The 25,733-nt window shown below is 38.6% G+C and overlaps 1 protein-coding gene across 1 annotated transcript in view; it reads left to right on the forward strand.

Annotated features, from left to right (window-relative positions):
• The window catches only part of SPTBN1 (spectrin beta, non-erythrocytic 1), a 128,285-nt gene that overhangs the window by 60,084 nt on the left and 42,468 nt on the right, over window positions 1–25,733 (forward strand). Inside the window, exons 3-14 of the mRNA XM_015813692.1 lie at window positions 6,785–6,958; window positions 8,065–8,156; window positions 9,290–9,370; window positions 12,720–12,835; window positions 14,141–14,253; window positions 16,409–16,596; window positions 17,633–17,750; window positions 20,897–21,055; window positions 22,057–22,359; window positions 23,144–23,297; window positions 24,276–25,146; window positions 25,246–25,383. Coding sequence (XP_015669178.1) covers window positions 6,785–6,958; window positions 8,065–8,156; window positions 9,290–9,370; window positions 12,720–12,835; window positions 14,141–14,253; window positions 16,409–16,596; window positions 17,633–17,750; window positions 20,897–21,055; window positions 22,057–22,359; window positions 23,144–23,297; window positions 24,276–25,146; window positions 25,246–25,383 — 2,507 coding nt within the window. The remainder of the gene's footprint in view (window positions 1–6,784; window positions 6,959–8,064; window positions 8,157–9,289; window positions 9,371–12,719; window positions 12,836–14,140; window positions 14,254–16,408; window positions 16,597–17,632; window positions 17,751–20,896; window positions 21,056–22,056; window positions 22,360–23,143; window positions 23,298–24,275; window positions 25,147–25,245; window positions 25,384–25,733) is intronic.

Raw genomic sequence — 25,733 nt, forward strand, 5'->3', positions numbered from 1 at the left:
ATAAATAAATAAATAAATAAATAGAAAGGGATGGTATAGTATTTCCTGGTTGAGCAGGGGGTTGGACTAGAAGACCTCCAAGGTCCCTTCCAACTCTGTTATTCTGCATACCTTTTCTTACTTGATCACTCAGTCTAGAGTATTTTAAGAGAAAAATGAGAGATATTATTTTCACTTAATAAAATACTTATTAAAGACATTGGGCCAACACTCCCCAAATAGTGTCATTCTGATCAGTTAGGATTACAGTTTCCAGAATTTCCAGGCAGCCAGGCCAACATCATTATCTCAGAGCACCTGGGGAGGCCTGGAGGGGGAAGGATGAACTGGAGAAATAAGCACATTTTAAATGAGAAAGCTAGCTCATAAAGTCATCGGATCAAAAGACAAATCTGAAAAAGAAATGGATATAAAATAAAAAAATACTCTGTGAATGCAAAACGACTACAGCATTTTCCTTTCCAACCACATACACCAACACATAATGTGCTGTTACATCAAAATGGTGTCTGACTGGATCGTTAACAATAATTACTTTATAATTTGTGTGAGCCCAAAGGTCAGCTCACACAAACAGAATCTCTTTGATGAATTTTGCCCTTTACAGCATGAAGAGTATGGGTGTGATGTGTGGGGTGGAGATTAAAAGGCATTTAGTTGCCTTGTTTATGTGTGCCCAGCTCCTAACTGAAAATCTTAAACAAACATAAAAACAGTGGATCAAGAAGAAGGTCTGCATTCCTTGCTGTCCAGCTTCCTTGTCCCAGGTTACTGGTTTCATAATCTGACTTCAGGGATTGAAATTTATTTATTATTACTTATCTTATTATTTTTCTGGACTAAGAATTGAATATTACCTTTCCAAGTCCAGGATCATCATACTGTCTTTCCACTAGATTAAGAGTTTCACTCCGTTCTGCATGAATACATAATATACCCACAATTAAACTCTATCAAAAAAAAATTGTTTTATTGCTAAAGACAAAACTGTTAGATCAAATATTATAGATACAAAGTCATTTCATGTGTTCTTACATAAATAGCCCCACAAATACCAGACCTGCTTATTTTTTTAAAAAAAACACTAGTTTACTAAGTGGGTAGTAGACAACACTGATCATCAAAGCCTTTCTCTATGTCCTTGCTTCTGTTGATTCACCTACACTAATTCCCTGTGCCTTGAGGAATTATTTGATATGTCTGTGTCAATAGCTTATTTTTAGTTGTCTGTATTAGGGTTTTTGCTCAGTAGCTCCGCATTTCGGATATGATTCTCTTATACTAAATCAGTGTTTCTCAACCTTGACAATTTTAAGGCATGTGGACTTCAACTCCCAGAATTCCACAGCCAGCATTGCTGGCTGTGGAATTCTGGGAGTTGAAGTCCACATGCCTTAAAATTGTCAAGGTTGAGAAACACTGTACTAAATGCTGACCAATCTTACTTGGTAATGTTCTCACGTCACATGGACAAAGATGTTCTCTTAAAAAGAGTGGCAGGCATTCAGCAGCCCTCAAAGTAAGTAGGACTGAGCAGATACGGTTCTATACATTGATAAATCACAAACTAGTTTCTCAACAATTTACATTAAAAACAAATGTAAAATAAAAACATGAAGAACAGTTAGAATATAAGTTAAATAAACAAAACCAGTTCCACATATCATTAAACTTAAAACTTAGAAAACTTGTCCAGTGTAAAACCCTGAGCAAAAGGTTGTGTTTTTAAGGGTCTTTTTAAAAGCTAATAAAGATGTCATCTCTGTCCAAAGTATGTTCCATAAAGCTGTGATGGCAACATAAATGAACTTGTGGCAACTCTGTGCAAAACTCTTAAGTTAGAGTTTTGCTAGTAAGCTATTCTCTCCAATAGTCTGGGCTTCAGTGGTAATGACCAGCAACTTTCTGTTTTGCCTGGAAATGTGTATCCAGCACATTATTGTAAGCAGAGTTGTAATACAATCTCTTCTTATTCTTTATAAAACTAAACTGGCTGCTGAGATTTGTACCAATTGAAAGTTCTGGATTAAATACAAAGGTAGCTCCAATTAGCCTACATTATTGTAAGATAAGATAAGATAAAATAAGATAAGATAACCTTTATTGTCATTTTTTTACTGTGGGCACAACGGCACACATCAAAAATGAAATTTAGTTGCCCGCTCTCAAAGTGAAACATACATGACACACACCTAAACATATTGTAGTTAAGTATGTACCGTATTTCTCTGAAAATAAGACCCAGTCTTTTGGGGGGGGGCTCCGAAAGAGGCACCAGGTCTTATTTTGGGGGAGTGTCTTTTCCATGGTCTCACCTCATGGTGGCAGTACCGACAGCCCTGCCCAGCCCACCCACTCCTGTGGCTGCTCGCCACAGCTCACACACATCACCCCCGGCCTCCATTTTGCTGTCAGAAAGGCCTCTGATGGTGAAATGGAGGCCGGGGGGGGGCACCATGCACGTCAATCCGGAGCTCCATTCTCAGCAGCAGAGGCATTTCCTGAAGACCTCTGATAGTGAAATGGAGGCCGGGGACAATGGGCACAAGTAGCGTCGAGTAGCCACAGAAGAAGTGGGCTGGCAAGGTAGGTTTCGATTCATGGGAAGCCTGGCTGCAAGGGTAAGCAGGTACAGGCTGCATGGGGCAGCTCCACCCCTCCACCCCCGCCCTAGTTTGATTTTTAGGCATGTCCCTTGCCCCAAAACTAGGGCATATTTTTGGGGTAGGGCTTATAATAGGCCCACCTCCAAAAATCAAGGTAGGGCTTATTTTGGGGGCAGGTCTTACTTTCGGGAAAATGTGGTATGTTGTCACTGTATGTGCACCATAGTCTTAAAGGCATTATTTTCCAGAAACAGGAACAATTGGCAAATATATTCTTGGCTATTTGTATGATTTGAGAAACAAAAGAAACATTTGGATTTAGAAGCATCTCCAAATTGTATATTTGCTCCTTCTGGAAGAGTGTTATCTTGTTCAGTATAGGAAAATTTACCCCTTTTCTAGAATAATAATCCCTCACAATGAGCATCTCTTGTCTTGTTGGGATTCCATTTCATTTTTTTTATCCGTTATCCATTTCATTTCCTAAAAATATAGCAAAATAGATTTGGATGTCACCAACATAAAGATAACACCCAGTTCAAAATCTTCCATTGTTATATTACAGCAGATACATGTAGTTATTGAAAAGCACTGGAGATAGACTGAAGCCCTGAGGGATACAGGGAGCAACTGTCTCTAAGCAATAACATCTGAAATCTTCTGAGCAGTAGAAATGGAACCACTGTAAAACCATGCCTCCTGCAGTCATGCCTCGGTATTCGACTGCTTTGAAACTCATCAGATTTTTTGACGTAAAATTTTTGTCCTGGTACTCATTGTTTGTTTGGTAATTGATGTGCATGCTAGAACTTGACTTTGTTGACTGCCTCGTGACTTGCTACCCTTTCCAGCCCAAAAAAAGAGTGATGCGTTAGTCACTTGGTTTGTTTGGTACTTGTCATTTTTAGTACTTATGGTGCCTCCTGGAACCAATTAACAAGTACCAAGTTACCACTGTATTCCCATACCTCTCAAAAGGATATCGTAACTGTAGAAGATGCATGTTTGAAGATATTGAAAGCCATTGAGCCATCAAAAACAAATACTCTTTCTGTCAGTCTATACACAGAGGATTGATTTATCAGGCCAACCAAGCTAATTGTGGCTCCATCAGTTTTAAATCAGCTTGAAATTGGTCCAAATAATTTGCTGTCTCTAGAACATTTGAGACAGCAACCATAGTAGGCTAGAGCGTGACCTATAATTGCCTGTTTCTGAGGGACACATGGCAAACTTCTTAAGTCATCTCTTTCTTTAAACATGGCATTATTGCTGTTAATTAATGTCTCACTGATAATATTCTGACTGGCACTTATAAACCAAGTTGGCTAAGAATCCAGAGAACATACCAATCAAAACAGACCATTAGTTTCAAACTAACATGAAATCAATCTAGGGTTGATCTAGACTATTAGCCCCTCTACTAGTTGACTTCTTTATTGGAGACTAGCCTGAATATGAGTGAGTTTATCTATGCAAAAGTCATGAAAAACATAACTAGTCTCTAAGCTTCACTAACAGAACTCTGAGAAAATGAGGAGGAAGAGAGAGTAGAAGTCAGCCTTCTCCCAACCTAAACCACTTGGGCCAAGAGCGTTTGGATGTAGAAAAAAAATGCTTCTCTGGTGCATTTCCATGTTTTCATCTAGCACAGGGGTCTCCAATCTGTGGGCCACAGCCCACTACCAGTCCGTGGCCTATTCACAACTGGGCTGGCTGGTGTGTGTGCATGTGCTCATAGCCCCACTCACGGGAGTGTCACAGGCGCTTGTGGCCCCACTTGCACAAGTGTTGCGGGTGCTTGTGGCCCCACTCATGTGAGTATCGCAGGTGCTCTCAGCCTCACTCGCACGACCAATGGTTGCTCATACACGTGCACATGCCCATGCACCTGCCCCTCCCACAAAACCATCCCCTCTTTTCCCTCTCTCACCTGGGCCGCCATCCTGGAAAGGTTGCCTCATTTGAAGAGTTGTTCTAGATAAAATCTTGATGGTTCTCATTTTAATTAATTGCAGTGTAGTGAATTGTAGTAGTTTTTACTGCATGTAAATGAGTCATCCCCCTTTTCTTTTTATGAGCTACATAAGAGCCCCTTGGTGCAACAACTTGACATATGCTCTTAAGGTGGTTGTGTACAATTTACATTTTCTCTTAAATATCTTCCTGAAGCATTGCTGCTCCTTTTGTGTTCCTTTATGGTAGTGAGCTGGAACTAATTTCTTCTTCCTAACATCTGTCTTATTTTTATAAAGACTCCAAAAGAAGTTGTAAAGTTTCTTAATCCTGAGGTCTCCTCAATCAGTCATGGCTGCAGCTCTGATTGGCCTTTTTAAAAAGAGTTTACATTTTGGCAGACAGTGTTCCTTGGACTCTTACCAGTTCTCATTACCACATGCATGCAAAGCTCTATTTGCTTGTTTAGCACTTTCTCACCACTGCAAGGAATGTGAGTACAGAAACATAAAAACAGGATGTTTCCCTTAAAAGTAGCCAGCATCATATGCACCCATTCAGTGTTTAGTGAGCCACAGAACAAAAAGTTTAATTAGGCATTATTTATTTATTTGGGGGCTGAAGTTTTATCTATTCAACATTATGGTTTAGTAATTTAACAAAATTTAATATAATAAAATATGACCCCTTAAATGAACTAATCTTTTATTCTGTCTCCTACACAGCCAGCTAAATAGTTGAACAAAATTAGTAATAATAACACTGAAATTCTTAGCGATTATTCATAATTGTTTCAGAACAATTTTTGAACTGCATACATTAGCTGGGAGAATGAACAATGCTTTACCTGCTGCTGAAAACTATATTCCAGGTTAGCTTCTTCAGAAAGGGTGTTCCCCAGATGGGATGCCAATACTGAGAAGGCCATTCTATTCTGGTAGCCAGCAACTAAATGGTTTTATCTGTAATAGTGAATAGGGAAACCTGCTACATCATAGTGTGCTGGCTGAGGAGTTCTGGGAATTAGAATAGAAGAATGAAAAGAATAAAATAGAAACTTTATTGTCACTTTAAATGTACACTAATCAGCATACATTAAAAATGAAATTTCATTGCATTCAGCTCTCAGAAAATACCATTATGCATATACCAACATACACACCCAAATATATGACACAGAGAAACATCACAGTCTAGTTTGATATATACATGGTGAAAAAAAGAGAGAATCCTGTGAATTTACAAGACAGATGGCATAAGGAACAAAGCTGTTACAGAATCTAGTAGTTCTGCTATAAATATTTTGAAACCTCCTTCCAGAGGGGAGCAACAGAAAAACAGACAGTGAAGTGGGTGTGTGGGGTCTAACCCTAACAATGCTTCGAGCTCTAAGCACATAGTGCTTATAAGCAGTAACCTGAATAATGGGAAGTGAGCTTCCTATAATTTTCTCAGCTGTCCTTACTACTCTCTGTATGGACCTTCTATCTGAGGCACTGCTACCACCAAACCAAACAATGATGCAGTTTGTTAAAATGCTGTCAACCATGCCTCTATAAAAAAAAGTGGCCAGGACAGAAGGAGAACGATGTGCTCTCCTCATCCAATGCAAGAAATGCAAATGCTGGTTTGAACGCTTCACTAAAGATAATGTATGAAGAGACCAAGTCAGATGCTTAGTTATCTGCAGCCCCAGGTACTTAATACTATTGACCACCTCCACAGCTGCAGACGTGATGCAAAGTGGAGTATGGCTATGCTGGCTCTTTCTAAAGTCAAAAGTCCTTTGTTTTATTAACATTCAAAATCAGGTTATTTTTATTGCACCAGTCCACCAAAGCCTCCACCTCCTCCCTATAAGAATCTTTGTTATCATCCCAGATAAGACCCACCACTGCCGTGTCATCCACATACTTCACAATATGGTTCTTAACACATCAGTCATGGGTCATCAAGATGAACAGTAACGACTCAAAACACAGCCCTATGGAGAACCCATACTCAAGATGGAATTGGAAACTTTTCTTCCAACTTGCACAAACTGGGGCCTATCAGTAAGGAAATCAAGTATCCAGTTACTTGAAGTCCATACATCTTAAAATTGCCAGGTCTGAAAATCACTGGGATATAGAGTTGATAATAACATCTCCTTAAAATAATGAAGCCTTTACTACCTTTTCAGTATTGTTTCTTTTCCTCGTTTTTAAAAATGCCCAATGTAGCCCAAACCAACAAAGGGAAGGATGCGAATCCATTGCTTGGAAAACGTTGACAAAGCTCTCCAGTTCCTGAAAGAACAGCGAGTTCATCTTGAAAACATGGGATCCCATGATATTGTGGATGGAAATCACAGGCTAACTCTTGGACTTATTTGGACAATTATATTGAGATTCCAGGTAAATGCAGAATCATCTATTCTGTAATGTCATTTGGGTTATGTTTCTAGCTATATTGTTTTCCAGCTACTCTTTCACATACAAACCTCTGATGTATCACTTTTTGCAATGTTCAGTGTTTGTATTTAGTTATTTATGTTTCTGTTTTGAACATTTTTCTTATTTTCTCATGTTGGATTAAGATCAGGCATGTTTATTCTTGCCATTTTACTTCAGAGTTATGTAAATCAGGACAATGTTGGAAATGCATTGGTTCCACCCAAACAAAATTCAGCATCTTAAGTCAAATGAGACCACTGTTGTTTGGGTACATGATCAAAAGTCTCACAAACTTTGGATGAAATATTGTTTCAGCTGGGATGAAAATGAGCTAACATCCTCTACCTTCTTGTGTTACACTCCTTCCCTTCAGCAACTGTGAGGAAGAATTCAGAAACATTTGTTTCAGTTTTTGACAAATCTCAGCTTGTCATGTCACTCCAAATGACACAAACATGGGTTATTTAATAGTTAATAGATCTTGCTTGCAAGAAGATCTTTCTTGTTGCCCATAGAGGTAGACCTCATTTAGCTACCATAGTTGGGACTGGCAACTGGTTGTTAAGTGACATGGTCATGATATGAAATTGCAACAGTACTTATGATCATACTTCAGCTTTCCTTTTCTTTAAAGACCTGGGAAGGTTGTAAATGTGAAGATTGGTTATTACAAAATTACTTTTTCATCACTGTCCAAGGTAGCTGCTAATTAAGGTGTGCCTGCCCCTTTTTCCCCAGAAAACCACGCTTAAGTAAGCACACTTTAAGAGTCAGTTAACAATGCTCCAATGCTTTTAAAGCAGGACTAAATTCCCAATTTACAGTATTTGTTACCAAGCTAAAGAAAGAAGTACTAGAAGCATTAAATATTGGCAAGAAAGCTTTTGTGTGCATGCAGATGAATGCATTTATGAATACTTGTTTAAGATGTTTATTTACTTGTTAGTATTTTACTCTACCATGGTAGAGTTGCTTTGGTAATTTTGTTCTTTTAGAAGTGCAGGCCTGAAATAAATCAGAAGAGGACTGATATAAATGGCTATTCACATTAATATGTAACTTTACAGATTCAGGACATCAGTGTTGAAACAGAAGACAACAAAGAAAAGAAATCTGCTAAAGATGCCCTACTCCTATGGTGTCAGATGAAAACAGCTGGGTGAGTTTAAACTGAATGGTCATCTAGATTTTCCATACAGCATTCTGTAGTAATGGAGGCGTGTATGAATGAGTGTGCATGTGTGTGTGCAGGTATGTGTGTGCATCTTTTCTAGGGAAGAGTGGCCTGGTCAAGGAAACCACTCCACTTAAAAGTAAAAAAAATATGCTAATATTTTTATAATAATATATTATGATCCAATGGAATATCATGTTTTGTGATGTTATGTCAGCAATATGAACTGATCCATGATATTTTGTAGGTACTGTAGTTAATGCCACTGCTATTGCTCAAGCATCACGACCTTCATAAGGTACATCATTTAGATAGTTGCACATTATATATCCTTCAACCTGCCACACCCACCTCTATTTTGCAATTTTGGAAGCACAGGCTTCTTATGAGGGGCTTGGTACACTGATTGGAATGAGACCTGTCTTTCTGTAGTTCCAATTGCTTTTCATCTTGCCAACATTGGACCAATGCTTGCCGTATGGTAACGGGGGACAGGCAGTTGACCTATGTTTTCAGATGACCACCACATGGGCAGCTTTAGGAAAAGTTACTGCACTCACTTCTCTTGGTGTTTTGTTCTGGAATCTTCTTCCAGCCTCTTGCTTCTAGTTTGGCATGAATCAGTCATCTTGGCTAGGCTGCACAAGTGTGGCAGCTCACGAAAGACTTTTGGTGTTGGTCATGGCATTTGTTTGCATCTCTATCTGTTGGGCCTCCTTTCTCACCTGGCTCCTCATGCTCCTGCAAGCTTCAATAATCCTCTGCTCATCCTCTTTTCATATACAACTATATCAGGGCTTCAGAGGATTTCATGGTTCATGATAACCCAAATTTCTTTATGGTCAATGTTCATAATAAATTCAGCAACTGAATCCTTCCTGTCTTTTAATTACATATATTTAAACAGGATGGCTTGGATGTTATCTGGCAGGACAAATCCTGTTTTGATTTTTAGGACTTGACTTAAAAATGACTGCAGATATTTTGGGGGTGCTTGAGCAGAAAATCTGGTACCTTAAGCAGCTGGTTATTGTCACTCATTTTTCATGTCTCCAGGCATTAAACCTATATTGATTGAGTTCTCTTTTGTTTTTCCTTTGGTGCTTGTTTTGTGTCAGCTATCCCAACGTCAACATTCACAACTTCACCACCAGCTGGAGGGACGGCATGGCTTTCAACGCACTAATCCATAAACACAGGTGGGCATTTGATGAAATATTTGCAAGGGTTTAAGCACTGAAATGATGGATGCAGAATTCTATTTTATTTAAACTGAAAGTTCTAGATCTCCTTTCTGAGACACCTACATCTCTCCATCTTTGTCGGTCTCTTCTGACTTCACTCTAAACCACTTCTTCTGTGAAACCTTTAACTTAATTCTGTTATTTTCCTTACCCTGGAACAAATGCTAACAGTTCCATTTTGTGCATGAAAACATGGAAATAAATCCTTAATTTAGTGAAGCTTATTTTCAGGTGCTTAGGATTGCATTGCAGATCTTTATCCTATCTGCTGCAATTTGGCACTTCTGTCCTTCTCTTGTTTGAACATGCACTGTATGTTTCTGATCAAGCTTCTCTGTAAAACACATGAAATCACAGTATGTACATTGTACGAGCAAGCAAGCATCCACCTCACATTCTTTGGTAGCCAGTAGCCCCTGAATGTTGATACACCTGTAAGCATATTGAAGTTTGAATGAGACAGAGCTAGAGATTACATATACAGGGAGATTAACACACACACACACACACACACACACACACACCCCTCCCTTTCTGCTAGAGAGAAAAAATATTTTTTAAAAAAAAAAAGAAAAAGAAAGAAAGGCAGACATTGGAAACAGGCTAAGAAAAGAAACAAGGTTCATTATATCTGCCCAACAGCATCCAAATTAGATGTCTGAAATCCTCAAGGAGTTGAAAATGAACTTCAGGACTAATCAAGACACAGGAAAATCTTTTTCAGGAAAATTGTCATTTTTAAAAGATAGGTTAAAAACTCCTTGGCTAAAAATAGCTCATAAAATTAATTTTATTTTGTCTTTGTACAGTATGTTTAAAATTGAATATTCTGTCCCTGGCATTTATTTTCTCTGTAAATGCCCAGGAATTGTTTGTTTTCTGCAACTTGAAACCTGATTAGAGCAGGGTAGCCTCTAAATTACTAACAGACCATCATTTACTCTAGAGGCTTATATTTTCCTTTACTTTCTTCTATAGGCGATTGCCTTTTAGGATGCTGTTTGAGATTTGAACGCTTATATTTTTGAACTTTTATCATTTTATCATTAAGTAGCTTATGACTACTTAAAGCTAAAAAGGATTTTGATATTTTTCCCCTTTTAAAAAAATGAAATTTGATTGTATTCACCTCTTGTGAGGTTGATCTGTCTCTCTCAAAAGGGAAAAAGTAAGAATTCCCATAGCCATGTGCTTTACCAGGAGATGGCTATAGAATTTTTTCAATCTCTCTCTTTTACCAGAATTTATCAGTAAAAAACAACATGGGTTGTGGGAGTGGGAACCCTTTTTCCACAAACCAGCAATAGTGTAACAGCTGCAATTCTCTCCTGGAAAACAGGTGATGCACCAGTAACTAGTAATCTGCTACACCAAAAACAGGCAGAACTATCTTTTGTACACCCAGATCCTGATTGGTAGATGATGTCCCAGACCTTCAACCTTGCAGCAATTTGAGCAAGATTAGAGTGATATATGCATTAGCCTAGGGTAGGGGTGGGGAACCTTGGCTCTTTTATGACTTGTGGACTTCAACTCCCAGAATTCCTGAGCCAGCAGGATGTCATTTATTGTCCCTAATAGCATTTTCTTCTGCTGAGAAAAAAGTTACTATTCTATTTGGAGAGAGATTTGACTCCTTAGACCAGGGCTTTTCAACCAGTGGTACGGGTACCACCTGTGGTACATTGGCACCTGGCAGGTGGTACGCGACCATCCTAGAAAAGTGGTAGGGAGGGGAATGAGCTGAACTGGTGGCAGCACCGCACAAGCCTGAGCGAGAGATGGCTGGAGCTGCAGGGCTGTCAGGGCTCAGCGGAAGCACCAGGATCAGTGCTGCTTTCCAGATGATCGGCGCTTCTTCGGGACTGTCAGGGCTCAGTGGAAGTGCCAGGATCAGCACCAGGCTCCAGCTGGAGCTCGGCACTGATCCTGGTGCTTCTGCTGAGCCCTGAAGAAGCACCAATCAGCTGGAAAGCAGCACTGATCCTGGCACTTCTGCTGAGCCCAGAAGAAGCACCAATCAGCTGGAATGTTGCAGCATCTCCAGGGTCTTGTGATTTACATTCAGATGCTTGGCAACTGATTCATATTTATGATGGTCACAGTGTCCCAGGGTCATGTGAAGTGACCAAAACCTGCTGCAACCACCCAGCAGATGTGGGGAATAAAAACCAAACATCCCCCCACCGCACCCCTTCTGCCAATCCTCAACAGAAATGCTCACAACAATGAAAACCTCGGACAGGAGGAAGAGCGCCGCCGGGTGGGCAGGCAGGTCTCTTGCTCAGCTGTGGCTTGGGGGCACTTTCTTCAGTGCCATTATAACTTCAAACAGTCACTAAGCGAACTGTTGTAAGTCGAAGAGTACCTGTACTTTATCACTTTTTTCCTTTTTTTTTTTTGGTCATCAAATTTTTGACATCTTGCTAGGCAACTGGTGGTACTCGGACATTGCCATATCCTAAAAGTGGTACAGTGGGTGAAAAGGTTGAAAAGCCCTGCTTTAGACAAGTCGCTTAGTTGTTGGAACAATGAAGAACACCTCCCCCCACCCTTCCATATATAAGAAATAATTTTAAAGATTCTTTGAATATTGGTTTTTATCAAATAGCATCACAACAGAAAGAAACATGTTCAGAGAATAATAACAGTAATAGCAAATGATTTATACCCTCATGATCACATGTTCGTGGGAGCATCAAAGAGTCAGAGCCCATCTCAAGGATCTACCGCATGTTGGAGGGTTGCCCTTTTGGTGCCTTTGGTTCTCATGTAATAGTGGTCCATACATCATCATACCTTATTTGCTGTGTTCAGTTTTGGCCTGTGTAATAAGGCAATTGTTTAAAAAGAAGAAAAAACCAATGTGATTGAAATAACAGTAAAAGTCTGCAATCAGTAATTTGGATGGGAAATTGCATATATAAAACCCTTTTGCTATCTGCTCCCAAGAGAGTTTCTAGGCAAATGATTGATTTTAGCCTTCATTCTTGCTCGTTTGCTTCAGTTGCATGCTCCAGCCTGTACGTGCATGCATTTTTGTCTCTGACGAGTCATTTTTTTCCCCATGTCACAGTATCTTATCCCCCCCCTCCATTTGTGGAATTATGCTTCTTGATTAGTGTGTATTGGGGTACTTTTCTCTGCCACAGAGGCAATAAAATATAAATGAATCTGCCTCTGGTTAAAAATGTATTCTGTGTCTCATTTCTTACTGACTTTGGCTCTTTATCTGTCTGATTCCTTTGCTAATATTCCTGCATAATACAGGACAGATTTAGATAAATATATTTTACATTCTTAGGCCCGATTTAATTGATTTTGATAAGCTGAAGAAATCAAATGCACACTACAATCTGCAGAATGCTTTTAACCTGGCAGAGCAACACCTTGGCCTTACTAAACTACTGGATCCTGAAGGTAAGAACTCTTGGCAGTACACAGACTTCTTTTCTTTTGTTAGCTTTTCTGTGTCCATTGCCTCATTTATAGCCAGTCAAAACCTCTTTTCCAAATTCTTTAATCTCTAAACCAATGTGTTAAACAAAATGTGACAAAACTCGTAAGGAGGGTTCATTGGTAGGTAATATAATTTTTAGAGGCAGATAACAAATCCCTTTTTCTGTTATATTCACAGAGTTGCACAGATCACCTTACAATTAGTCCTCAACTTGCAACCACAACTGGGGCCAGAATTTCCACTAAAAGTCATTGCCATCATATGTTGAATTGGATCTGATTACATAACACTTTTTATGGTGGTTGTTAAGCGAATCACCATAGTCATTAAGCTAATCATATGATTGTTAAGCAAATCCAGCTTCCTTAGTGGAAATCAGCAAAAAAAGGTAGCAAATAGTGATCCTGTGACCACAGGACATTGCAGCCAGTCCTAAATGCAAACTGGTTGCCAAGCACTGGAATTGTGATCATGTGACGTGAGGGATGGTGTGATAGTGTGAGTACAGTTCATGAGTCACTTTTTCCAAGGCATTATAATTTTGACTGAAAAGTTGTAAGTTGAGGATTACTTATATCCTGATGGAAGTCTCTGCCTTTTATTCAGTTATCTATGTGTAAGATGGACTGATCAATTGCTTTTTCAGGCAAATCATAGAGTCCAAGTCAATTTCAAACCAGGGAACCAGTCTGGATTTAATTTTAAATTCTCAACTCCAGAACTCTAATGAAAGCTAAAATACAACATTATACCAAACAGGTTACACCTGCTAAAGTCAGTGGTTTTAAGTTTAGCTCAGATTCTCAGCCCATAACATTGGTAAAAATAAATTTTGTTTTATGATAACATAGTAATTTGTGTTTCCTGACCTTTATCTTCTGCAGTTAATGCTCTGGAGGAGAGCAGGAAAGTTCTTAATGGTTGTTAGAGTATGGATTGGGAAGTGTGATATTCATATTCCAAGTCATGAATCTTTTCACTTCTTTAGTCTCACCAATCTTATATGGTTGTGAATATAAAACATGAGTGGGAAAACTATGGATAATATTGGGAGTAAAGGCTGGAATATCAGTATAGGATAAACTCTGAACATTGTGATACTGTAGTATGAAAATGGGTTGTATGAAACTCTGTATTGACTTATTGCCAGTACCTTGTCCCAATTATATTCCCAATCCTTGCTTAAGTGAATCTTCAGCATGATTCTATGGGATACTTTTAAATCATCCAGTTCTGCATTAAAATAATTCTTGTTTGCTTTTTAGATATCAGTGTTGACCATCCAGATGAAAAGTCTATTATCACCTACGTAGTGACATATTACCACTATTTTTCTAAGATGAAAGCCTTAGCTGTTGAAGGAAAGCGAATTGGAAAGGTACTCCGCTTAAGGTTTTTTCTTGCAGACTTATTCAGTTTAATCATATGCAAATTTTAGTGCCACTGCAATAACACTTTTTTATCTCAGTGTGGATAAACTTTTATCTCAGTGTGGATGAACTATTAAGGGTGAATTCATTCACAGTGTAATGAATCCAGTGTAATCCATTAGTGGGGGAAAGTGGCAAGAAGGTGACAAGCAACAGGGAGAAAGCAGAACTATTTAACTCATTTTTTTGCAGCTGACTTTACACAAAGGGAAAAAAACAGTCCAACCTATCAAAAACAGTACCATAAAAAACAGATTAGAAACACAAGTTAAGATAGGCAAGCAAATGGTAAGTGAGCACCTGTCCAGCCTAGACGAGTTCATATCACCAGGACCAGATGGATTACATCCCAAAGTTCTCAAGGAACTGGCAAATGTGGTCTCAAAACCACTGAACTATATTTTTTGAAGATCCTGGAGCACTGGGGAACTACCAGAGGATTGGAAAAGAGCTGATGTAGTTCCCATCTTCAAAAAAGGGAAAAAAAATAGATCCAGGAAACTAAAGATCTATCAGCCTGACCTCAATACCTGGGAAGATTCTGAAAAAGATAATCAAACAACGAATCAGCGAACACCTAGAGGCAAACAAAGTCATTACTAAAAGCCAACATAGGTTTGTCAAAAACAGGTCATGCCAGACAAATCTTATTGCACTGTTTGACCAAGTGACAACATTAGTGGACCAGAGGAATGCTGTAGATATAATTTACTTGGACTTCAGTAAGGTATTTGATAAAGTAGATCACAACCTACTACTCGATAAGACAGAAAAATGTGGATTAGACAGTATCACCACCAGATGGATTCATAGCTGGCTGACCGGTGATATTCAGCACGTGGTCCTCAATGGAACTGCATCTACATGGAGGGAAGTGTGTAGTGGGGTGCACCAGGGCTCTGTTCTAGGCCCAGTGTTCTTCAACATCTTCATCAACGATTTGGAAGAGAGGATAGATGGAGAACTCATCAAATTTGCAGACGAAACCAAGCTGGCAGGAATAGCCAACACCCCAGAAGATAGGCTTAAGATACAGGAGAATCTGGACAGACTTGAACACTGGGCGCTATCTAACAAAATGAAATTCATTGTGAAAAAAGTAAGGTTCTACATTTAGGCAAGAAAAACCAAATGTACAGGTATAGTATAGGTGGTACCTTGCTCAATAGTAGCAACTGTGAGAGGGATCTCGGAGTCCTAATGGACAATCACTTAGATATGAGCCAGCAGTGTGCTGCAGCTGCCAAAAAAGCCAACACAGTGTTAGGCTGCGTTAACAGGAATAGAATCAAGATCACATGAAGTATTGATACCACTTTACAATGCCTTGGTAAGGCCACACTTGGAATATTGCATCCAGTTTTGGTCACCACGATATAAAAAAGACGTTGAGACTAGAAAGAGTACAGAGAAGAGCAACAAAGATGATTAGGGGACTGGAGGGTAAAGCATATAAGGAACGGTTGGTGGAATTGGGTATGTCTAGTTTAATGAAGAGAAGGACGAGGGGGGTCATGATAGCAGTGTTCCAATATCTCAGGGGCTGCCACAAAGAAGAGGGAGTCAAGCTATTCTCCAAAGCGCCTGAAGGCAGGACAAGAAGCAACGGATGGAAACTAATGAAGGAGAGAAGCAACCTAGAACTTCCTGATTGTTAGAACAATTAACCAGTGGAACAACCTGCCTCCAGAAGTGGTGAATGCTCCAACGCTGGAAGTTTTTAAGAAGAGACTGGACAGCCATTTGTTCGAAATGGTATAGGGTTTCCTGCCTGAGCAGGGGGTTGGACTAGATGACCTCCAAGGTCCCTTCCAACTTTATTATTATTATTATTGTTGTTGTTGTTGTTGTTGTTGTTGTTAAGAATCCCTTTTAAATATTCTTAGGAAAGCTAACATTTTATTTGGGTATGTGCATTTTTTATCCATTATCTCAGCAGTCCCAATTTTTTAAATTCCATTTACCCACTTTTTTGGGGGGCTGCAGTGAAATACATTGTGTGAACATACAAACTCATAGACATGAACACCACCTTCACATTGCCATAACTTTTATCTGAAGAAGTCTGACCCTTATCTCTTTGCCTTGAACTGCTTGTTACAGGTGCTTGACAATGCAATTGAAACCGAGAAGATGATTGAGAAATATGAGTCTCTTGCCTCTGATCTCCTTGAGTGGATTGAACAAACCATTATCATTCTGAACAATCGCAAGTTTGCTAACTCATTGATTGGTGTGCAGCAACAGCTACAAGCATTCAATACCTACCGCACAGTGGAAAAACCGCCCAAGTACGATTTATTCACCATATCATTATCTTTTGGGTTGGGAGAGAAGAAATAATCCCAGTGTAATAAACAATGGGAATCATCTGGCAATTTGCATATGTTAATCTTTAGACGATTAGAATCTAGTAATGTTTTCCCAGTGAAATACTAGATATATATCCTACTGTTATTCCAGGGACTCAAGATGATATGTACCACTGTCTTTTTTGGTTTCTTTTGGGAAGAATTACATTAAACTAAGTATTCTGCTTAGTTCATGGTTAGATACCTCAAATTCATTCATGCCTGTTACCAAATGTTAAAGTCCTTCTTCTTCCACTTGCAGATAAGACTCCAGAGCTTAAGTGGCTTGAGCCATGAGCATTCATGATTTTATCCTATAAATAAGGGTGCTTGCCTTTGTTGTAATGTCAATAGAACCATAAATCTAAACACAGGCTACAGGCTAACCCAAAGTGATTGCCAGTTATAGGAAACATTATAAAATGTATTATTATATACAATCCAAAATAATTGATACAATAGTAGTAAATCATCTTGGCAATGTATTTCTCTTGGTGCTGAACATTTTCTGTGGAAAATATTAGTTTATAAGCTCTGTAGCCTTCAACAAACTAGTATGCACTTTTGAAATGCTTAAAGTAAACCTGATTCTGCTAACTGGGGACTTCACCATTAACATAGTAAGTAGGAAGTTAGGTTCAAAATTTGCTAACCAGATGTTTAACACAAAGTAAGACCAAGAGAAAAGACATTTAAAATGTGGGTGTTTCAAGAAAATGTAAAAAGAATTCGGTTTGTTTCTTTCAAGAGCAGGTAGTTAAATGTCTACAGTGTCATTTGAACTAGTTGTTAGTAGTTATGTGCATCATGTGCCTTGTTATCAGACTATTTATTTATTTATTTAGCCAGCATGGATTAATATGGTTACAATAACTGCTCATCTGAAGCATCCATATATAGAGATGGAAACGCCCTATTGTTTCTTTGCAGAGTTAATATTTGCCTCTGGATTTTATCCACACTGCTTTCTTTTCAGATTCACAGAAAAAGGAAATTTGGAAGTACTGCTTTTCACCATACAGAGTAAAATGAGGGCTAACAATCAAAAAGTTTACATGCCCAGAGAAGGAAAACTCATCTCAGATATCAACAAGGTAAATATAGATTATATAGATATAGATATATAGATATCTAATTTATTTTGTTCTCCCAGTCCTAGTAATTGAACTATGGATGATCAGGATAGTCCTGGATAGGATTTGTAGTAACAACACTGTGACTTTCAAATGGTTTGGACTTAAACTATCAAAAAACCTTAGATAGCATGGTCTACTTAATTCTTGTCTATTAATTAATTAACTAAGCCAGTTTGGTCTAAGCACCAGGTTGAAAACAGTGAGGTTGTGAGTTCTAATCTTAATTTCGCATGAAAGCCAGCTGGGTGACTTAGGGTCAGTCACTCTCTCAGCCCAACTCATCTTCCATGGTTGTTGTGGGGAAAATAGGAGGAGTATTAGTATGTTTGCTGCCTTGAGTTATTTAGAAAAATAATAAAGGCGGGATATGAATAGAGTTGAGACTCTAGAAAGAGTACAGAGAAGAACAACAAAGATGATTAGGGGACTGGAGGCTAAAGCATATAAGGAACGGCTGCTGGAATTGGGTATGTCTAGTTTAATGAAGAGAAGGACGAGGGGGGACATGATAGCAGTGTTCCAATATCTCAGGGGCTGCCCCAAAGAAGAGGGAGTCAAGCTATTCTCCAAAGCGCCTGAAGGCAGGACAAGAAGCAACATATGGAAACTAACCAAAGAGAGAAGCAACCTAGAACTAAGGAGAAACTTCCTGACAGTTAGAACAATTAACCAGTGGAACAACCTGCCTCCAGAAGCAGTGAATGCTCCAACACTGGAAGTTTTTAAGAAGAAACTGGACAGCCATTTGTTCGAAATGGTATAGGGTTTCCTGCCTGAGCAGGGGGTTGGACTAGATGACCTCCAAGGTCCCTTCCAACAACTACTACTTCTTCTTCTTCTTCTTCTTCTTCTTCTTCTTCTTCTTCTTCTTCTTCTTCTTCTTCTTCTTCTTCTTCTTCTTCTTCTTCTTCTTCTTCTTCTTCTTCTTCTTCTTCTTCTTATTATTATTATTATTATTATTATTATTATTATTATTATTATTATTATTATTTAAAAAGAAACTCTAAAATAAATTTTTAGAAAAATTATGGTAGGAATTAGTTTATCACATCTTCAGTGAACCAGGCCATCATATACATCCTGACAGCTAGAAGAGGAATAAGAAGGTATCTGATTGCAAAGACAGTCTTTTTATAAAATAATGCAAAGCTAAGTGAAAGTGCATGCTGAAAGGACTTTTTTTTAGACAAAATAGAGCCAGACATAGTAGTAGGTGAACCAAACCAAAAATAGAGGAATGGTATAATGAAACTCTCAGTTCTCATTCCCACATTTATTTTGGATCGATATAAGGAGATACAGACTCTTCTTTTCTAATAACCACTATCAGGATCAGCTGTCCTGTTTCATCTCTGCTTCTTCACACATTCCTCCCCTCTGAGTTTCCCAATGTTCTTACTTAATACAGAAGAAAGAAAAGGTAATCCCTAGAACAGTTTCTCAGCCTCTGTAGCTTTGGACTTCAACACCTAGAATTCTGGCTGGCTGGAGAATTCTAGGAGTTGAAATCCACACATCTTAAAGCAGCTGAGGTTGAGAAAGGCTGCCCTAGAAGATGTATGTGGTACACAGGCCCCTAAGGAATAAACTTCTGACTTAATTTTTTTATGGAGAATGCAAGAATCTAACCACAAAATGCAAGTCATTTTTTCTGCACTGTAGAAGTGTGACTTGTCCTGGGCTTGCTTCTGGATATTATCATGATATAGACTCTAGTCTACAAAGAGCAGGACTTTGAATATGCATTATTTTAAAATTATCATTTGGCTTCCTTGAGTCTGTGCGCGTTTAGTTTTACCCAAATGAAGCCATTTATAATCTTCAATGAAAATAGGCCTGCACTTAATCCCCTGCTGTGGATAATAGTTTTCAGGAAGGCTGTTAGGAAAAAGATCCATTGGGATGAATAGGAAGAATATGCTGCTACATGACTTCCCTTGCCCAGGCAAACTCCCCATTCAAGTAGGGACAAGAGAGAGGATGTTCAAAGGGAGAAAAGTGTATTGTGGAACTACTGAAACTTATTGCAGTGCAACAAAGATGCTAGAAAAGAAGACAATTAATCGCTTTACTGGTTCAGCCAGATGAACAGCAACCGGTTCGACAAGATCTGGTAGAGATAATGTACTTTTAGAAGGATAATACTTTATAATTTCCTTTTCATCCTGGTTGGAATTCTCAGGGCAGCTGTTACTTTCATGCATAATTGCAGCAGTAAATTCCTCATGCGTGAAATTGCTTGTAAGTTCTTAAATATCCTTAGGTTCCAAACAGCAGGACATCTGAAGATTTAGAAGCATCTTGAATACAAGATGGCTGATTGAGAAGTGAGAATTGTTTATTTTTTATAAGGAAGATCTGATAAATGGTCTGGCTCCCTTGTTTGCATGTTCTGTTAAAACATGCAATATATTATATGGCCTTTCCTTCAAACAGATAACTGACTACATGTTTTGGATTAAAGGGAGCTGAGCATTAACTGAATAAGAGTCCCTTTTTGTTCTGCTAGATCAGTTTGCTTTATTGCAATATTTCTATGATGGCTTTTGCTGCTTTAATTGCATTTGCAAAGTTTTCAGGATGCATTTCTTCATTTCCTGGGAAAGTACATATGTTGCTAAGATAAGAATAGAAAAACAGCATCCTGACTAAAGGAAGTCCTATCCAATTCTTTCTTCCTAGCAGTTTTTCAGATTTTTCACTATAGCCATGAGTCCTTGAAATGTTTCCTTTTATAAAGTGAAACCTATCTTTTCTGAGTCAGCCATAAGGTTTTCTGATTCAGGCTCTGCCTATTGCTATGCAGAATCTTGAACCCTTCAAATGAACCACAGAGAGGAAAACTCCCAGGTGAAACAATAAGATTTTATGCTATTTTATAGGAGCATAAATGCTATAACGGATACTTCTCATGCTTTGGTCAGCCCTTAAGGTCAATCACAGGCTTTGCCTCTGAGGTTTCCTAAATAATATCAGCAATCCAAAACTATCTTATTAAATTATTGTGTAATATTGATCCAGTGCTGAAATAAACATTTACATTTCCCATTTTTTTTCTTTGTGTAAACTGTACATTTGCTGATTTTTTTTTATTATTTACTCAGGCCTGGGAAAGACTGGAAAAAGCTGAACATGAAAGAGAACTGGCATTGCGTAATGAGCTCATCCGACAGGAGAAACTGGAACAACTTGCTCGCAGATTCGACCGTAAGGCAGCTATGCGAGAGACTTGGCTAAGTGAAAATCAACGTCTGGTTTCTCAGGTGATGCTTTTAAACTATTTAGGCAAATAAAGCCACACTATCTAACCTGGGGATAATTCCCATTTGCACTAGGTGTTTCTCTGATTTATATCTTGCATTTCCTTCAGGATTCTGAATAAACCTACACAAAATACTTATGAACTACTTCCTTGCATTGGATATCTATTAACCAGAGAACACAGTTTGTCTACAGAAAATTAAGTCATGTTCAGGTTTACTGCACATTTTTTTAAAATTTCTAAAATGATGTTGATTCTACCAGAAATGGTAACCCTTACTGAATTCCAACCCTTCATTGTAGACCATTTAGACAGACTGTGGTGGCATCATTGTGTCAGAAATGTTACTAACCTTGTGCCACTTACTGTGGTAAAGGGCAGGGAATTATGACTAGGTAAGAAACTGGACCAAAGTTTACTGGTGAAAAAGAATGGAAGTCCGCAGCTCCACATGTTCAGGATATGTGCATTTGCATTTTGCAAATGCAAAATATGCATTTGGTATTATATACATACATCAGCAGTAGTGGTATAACTTTACAGCATTGACTGAGTTCATACTATTGCTAAGCCATGCTTGCTCATCTGGGGCTTGTTGAATAAGCCACAATTGGCTGAGTTCATTCCATGTGCCAAGTCGTATGCTAATTTACAAATTAGAATGGCTAGGCTTACATAATACAATAAACCAGACTAAATCTATTATGGAGTAGTGAGTGTCCCAGACCACTGTACAAAGGGTTAAGACTTTGATCTTCATCCTTGAACTAAATTATATTGATGATTCCACATGATTCAGGAGAGAATTGGAAGAGTAAGGTGGGGAAACATCACAGGTCAACCAAACCTTTTAAACAAGTTGCTGGTCAGGTTCCACCTCCCAAGTCCACTTGATCCTAAGCCAGTGGTACACATATGACAACTGCAGAAATGTAATAAGAGGCTGTATGGTAAACAATCTCAATACCATTGTACTAATCTACTTAATGCTTCCTCTTATAGGACAACTTTGGATTTGATCTTCCAGCTGTAGAGGCTGCAACAAAGAAACATGAAGCTATTGAGACAGATATTGCAGCCTATGAAGAAAGAGTCCAGGCAGTGGTTGCTGTTGCCAAGGAACTTGAAGCAGAGAACTATCATGATATTAAACGCATCACTGCAAGGAAAGATAATGTGATTCGCCTATGGGAATATCTCCTGGAGTTACTAAGGGCACGCAGGCAACGACTAGAGATGAACCTTGGTCTGCAAAAAATCTTCCAAGAAATGCTCTATATTATGGATTGGATGGATGAGATGAAGGTAAATGGCAGAACTGTATGCCAACTGTATTCAGAAAAATAAGCAAGCTTTCATTATACGTTTATTAGGCAACTGCTCTTATTTTCCAATGAGACAAAGGTATGCACAAAGCATATGCAGAGTCTTTGGTTATAACTGTTCCCATTATGACTTATTTCTCCTCTGAGTTAACAAGGAGGCTAGAATGTATTCTGAAAAAGTAGAGCAGATTTGGATTAAATCTTTGGGCCTAAAGTTAGTCCTTGATTTATGAACTCAGTTGGAATCGGAACTCTTATTGCTAAGCAATGCAGTAGTTAAGTGACTTGTGCCCAATTTTACAACCTGGTCATAAGTCATTTTTTCAGCACTGTCATCACCATGAATGGTCATTAAACAAATGGTTGTAAGTCGAGGACTACCTGTATATCAAATTGTAATAATTTTGTTGCTATGGATCTTTTAGAACTGAGCTGCTGCCAGTACCAGCTCAGTTTTTTTTTAAGTGATGTGCTGTCCATTGTCTTAAGAGCTTATTCCCACTTTCCTTTTACAGAATAGTGCAAAATAGATACTTAGTCAATTGCAAAGTATGAATTAGTGTATAAAATCAGACAGGTGAGGAACAAGTGCTTGAGTTCTGCATTTGCAAAAAGTATTTGTATTTTATGGAATATACTGGGCAAGTGCAAAAGATCTGAGAAGGGCTATTTATGAAACAGTAGTCAGAAAAATAATCTTCCAATTTTTTAAAACATAAACAAGTAGGAATTTATGCTTTCTCCAATTGGTTATATGCAAACAGGTGTTGCTACTGTCTCAAGATTATGGCAAACATCTCTTGGGGGTAGAAGACCTGCTGCAGAAACATGCTCTTGTGGAGGCTGACATTGCCATACAGGCTGAGCGAGTGAGAGGAGTCAATGCATCTGCCCAAAAATTTGCTACAGATGGGGAAGGTAAGATACTTGGGTTCACTCTTAGATGTGTACTTGACCAATTGGTGATGCTAGTTGTAACCCCATGTGCTTTAGGTGTTCAAAGAGATAGAAGATGCCAATTATTAGTGTATTGTAACCACCCAAAGTCACTTTTTGTGAGATGGGCAGCCACATAAATTAGATCAGTGAGTACATAAAAGTAAAATGACAAGTGGATGGGAACAGATACACACTCAGATTCTCTGGACATGCCTATTCCTTCTTATAACTATGCTTCGAGCACAATATTTAAAGAAGATGCTCATTTGCAGAAACAACACATGTAGATAAGATGTGTACAGTCATGAAACCATATATATTTGATCAAAGTTGGTACCACTGGTTACATAGCAGTATACTTTTAATTTCTTAGCCGGTAAAATATATTTAAAACAGATTTAATCATTATGGTGACCAAGCTCCACTTCCGGCATTTTTCACTAATTTTCCATTTCTTCTTTCTGGCTTAATATAGCCATTATTCCAGATGTAATAAAAACAAAATGCCAGCCAAATCTGGGCACATGATGTGAGGGGTTTATATAAGAAAAATCTGTTGAGGATAATTACGTGTCTTTCATGGGATTTCTTCAGAATTTCCTACAGTTTGCTGATGTTATTTCATTACATCACAGAAGGAAATTTTAAAGGGTCCTTTAGAACAAAAGATTATTTTGCTCCCTGTTTGGAAAGATGCATAGAACCTGGTCTGTCTGTTTGTATCTTGGGAAGTGGTGATGGAGGAATGAAGACTGATATCTGAAGTTCAACCAGAGAGTTGCTTTCACTTGCCCTAAAAGATGTTTCTGAAGATTGCATCTATTAAATTAAAATCATTTAGATTGAAAAATCTATGACCAGATTTTAAAGAACTAGCATTCTCTATGTCTGTTGGTGTAAGTAATGTAATATTCTCTTGCAACTAATTTTCCATGCTCTCTTTCTGCCGGTGGACAGGTTACAAACCCTGTGATCCACAAGTTATTCGAGACCGTGTGGCTCACATGGAATTCTGTTACCAAGAGCTATGTCAGCTCTCAGCCCTACGTCGTGCTCGCTTGGAAGAGTCACGACGTCTTTGGAAATTCTTCTGGGAAATGGCTGAAGAGGAGGGATGGATAAGAGAAAAGGAACAGATTTTGTCATCAGATGATTATGGAAAAGACTTAACCAGCATTGTCCGGCTTCTTAGCAAACATAAGGCATTTGAAGATGAGATGAGTGGTCGGAGTGGTCATTTCCAACAAGCAGTCAAAGAAGGGGAAGACATGATAACTGAGAATCACTTTGGGTCTGAGAAGATCAGAGAGAGGATTTCAGATATCCAGAATCAGTGGGCTAATTTGGAGCAGCTCTCTTCCATACGGAAGAAACGACTGGAAGAAGCTTCCCTGCTTCACCAGTTCCAGGCTGATGCTGATGACATTGACACATGGATGCTGGATATCCTCAAAATTGTCTCAAGCAATGATGTTGGCCATGATGAATACTCAACTCAATCCTTGGTTAAGAAACACAAAGATGTGGCTGAAGAGATTGCGAGTTACAGGTCAATAATTGACTCTCTACATGAACAAGCTAAAGCCTTACCACAGGAGTATGCAGAATCCATAGATGTACAGAGCAGATTGTCTGGAATAGAGGAAAGGTACAAAGAGGTTGCAGAACTCACCCGGCTTCGTAAGCAGGCATTGCAAGACACTTTGGCTTTGTATAAAATGTTCAGTGAAGCAGATGCTTGTGAACTTTGGATTGATGAGAAAGAACAGTGGCTGAATAACATGGAGATACCTGAGAAACTGGAAGATCTGGAAGTGATACAGCACAGGTAAAAGCCCTTGTAGCTTTTTTCAATTCAATGTTCATTGAGCAGTGGGCTTAATCATTAATGCTTGTTGAGTCTTTTTTTTCTTTTTTTCTGTTCTAGATTTGAAAGTTTAGAACCAGAAATGAATAGTCAAGCATCACGTGTTGCAGTGGTCAATCAGATAGCTAGGCAGCTGATTCACAATGGACATCCAAATGAAAAAGAGATCAAGGCACAGCAAGATAAGCTCAATACAAGGTAATATATTTGCCTCTGGTCTCATTTTGTCTATTTTTTTTAGCTTTAAATGTATCTTTTATCTAGGACCAGACAGATATTGTATCATTTATTATTTATACTCATAGCAGGGGTGTGAAACTGCTGGCCCACGGGCCGGACGCGTCATCCAGAAGCCACGCCCACCTCATTGCCAGCAATGGCAAAACCGTTCCGATACGTTGCGCGACGTCATGTGATGTTGCAAGTTTGACATGTCTGCTCCATAGTGTCCGTTCAAAATTGAATAGATGTATTTGCTCCTGAAAAATAATAATGATCAATTGGCATTTACATTTGTCAGCCAAATTGCTCTCCCTACCCTAGTTAGA

The sequence above is a fragment of the Protobothrops mucrosquamatus genome, unplaced genomic scaffold (assembly GCF_001527695.2).
Source record: "Protobothrops mucrosquamatus isolate PMUCROS unplaced genomic scaffold, P.Mucros_1.0 scaffold181, whole genome shotgun sequence".
Lineage (NCBI taxonomy): Eukaryota > Metazoa > Chordata > Lepidosauria > Squamata > Viperidae > Protobothrops > Protobothrops mucrosquamatus.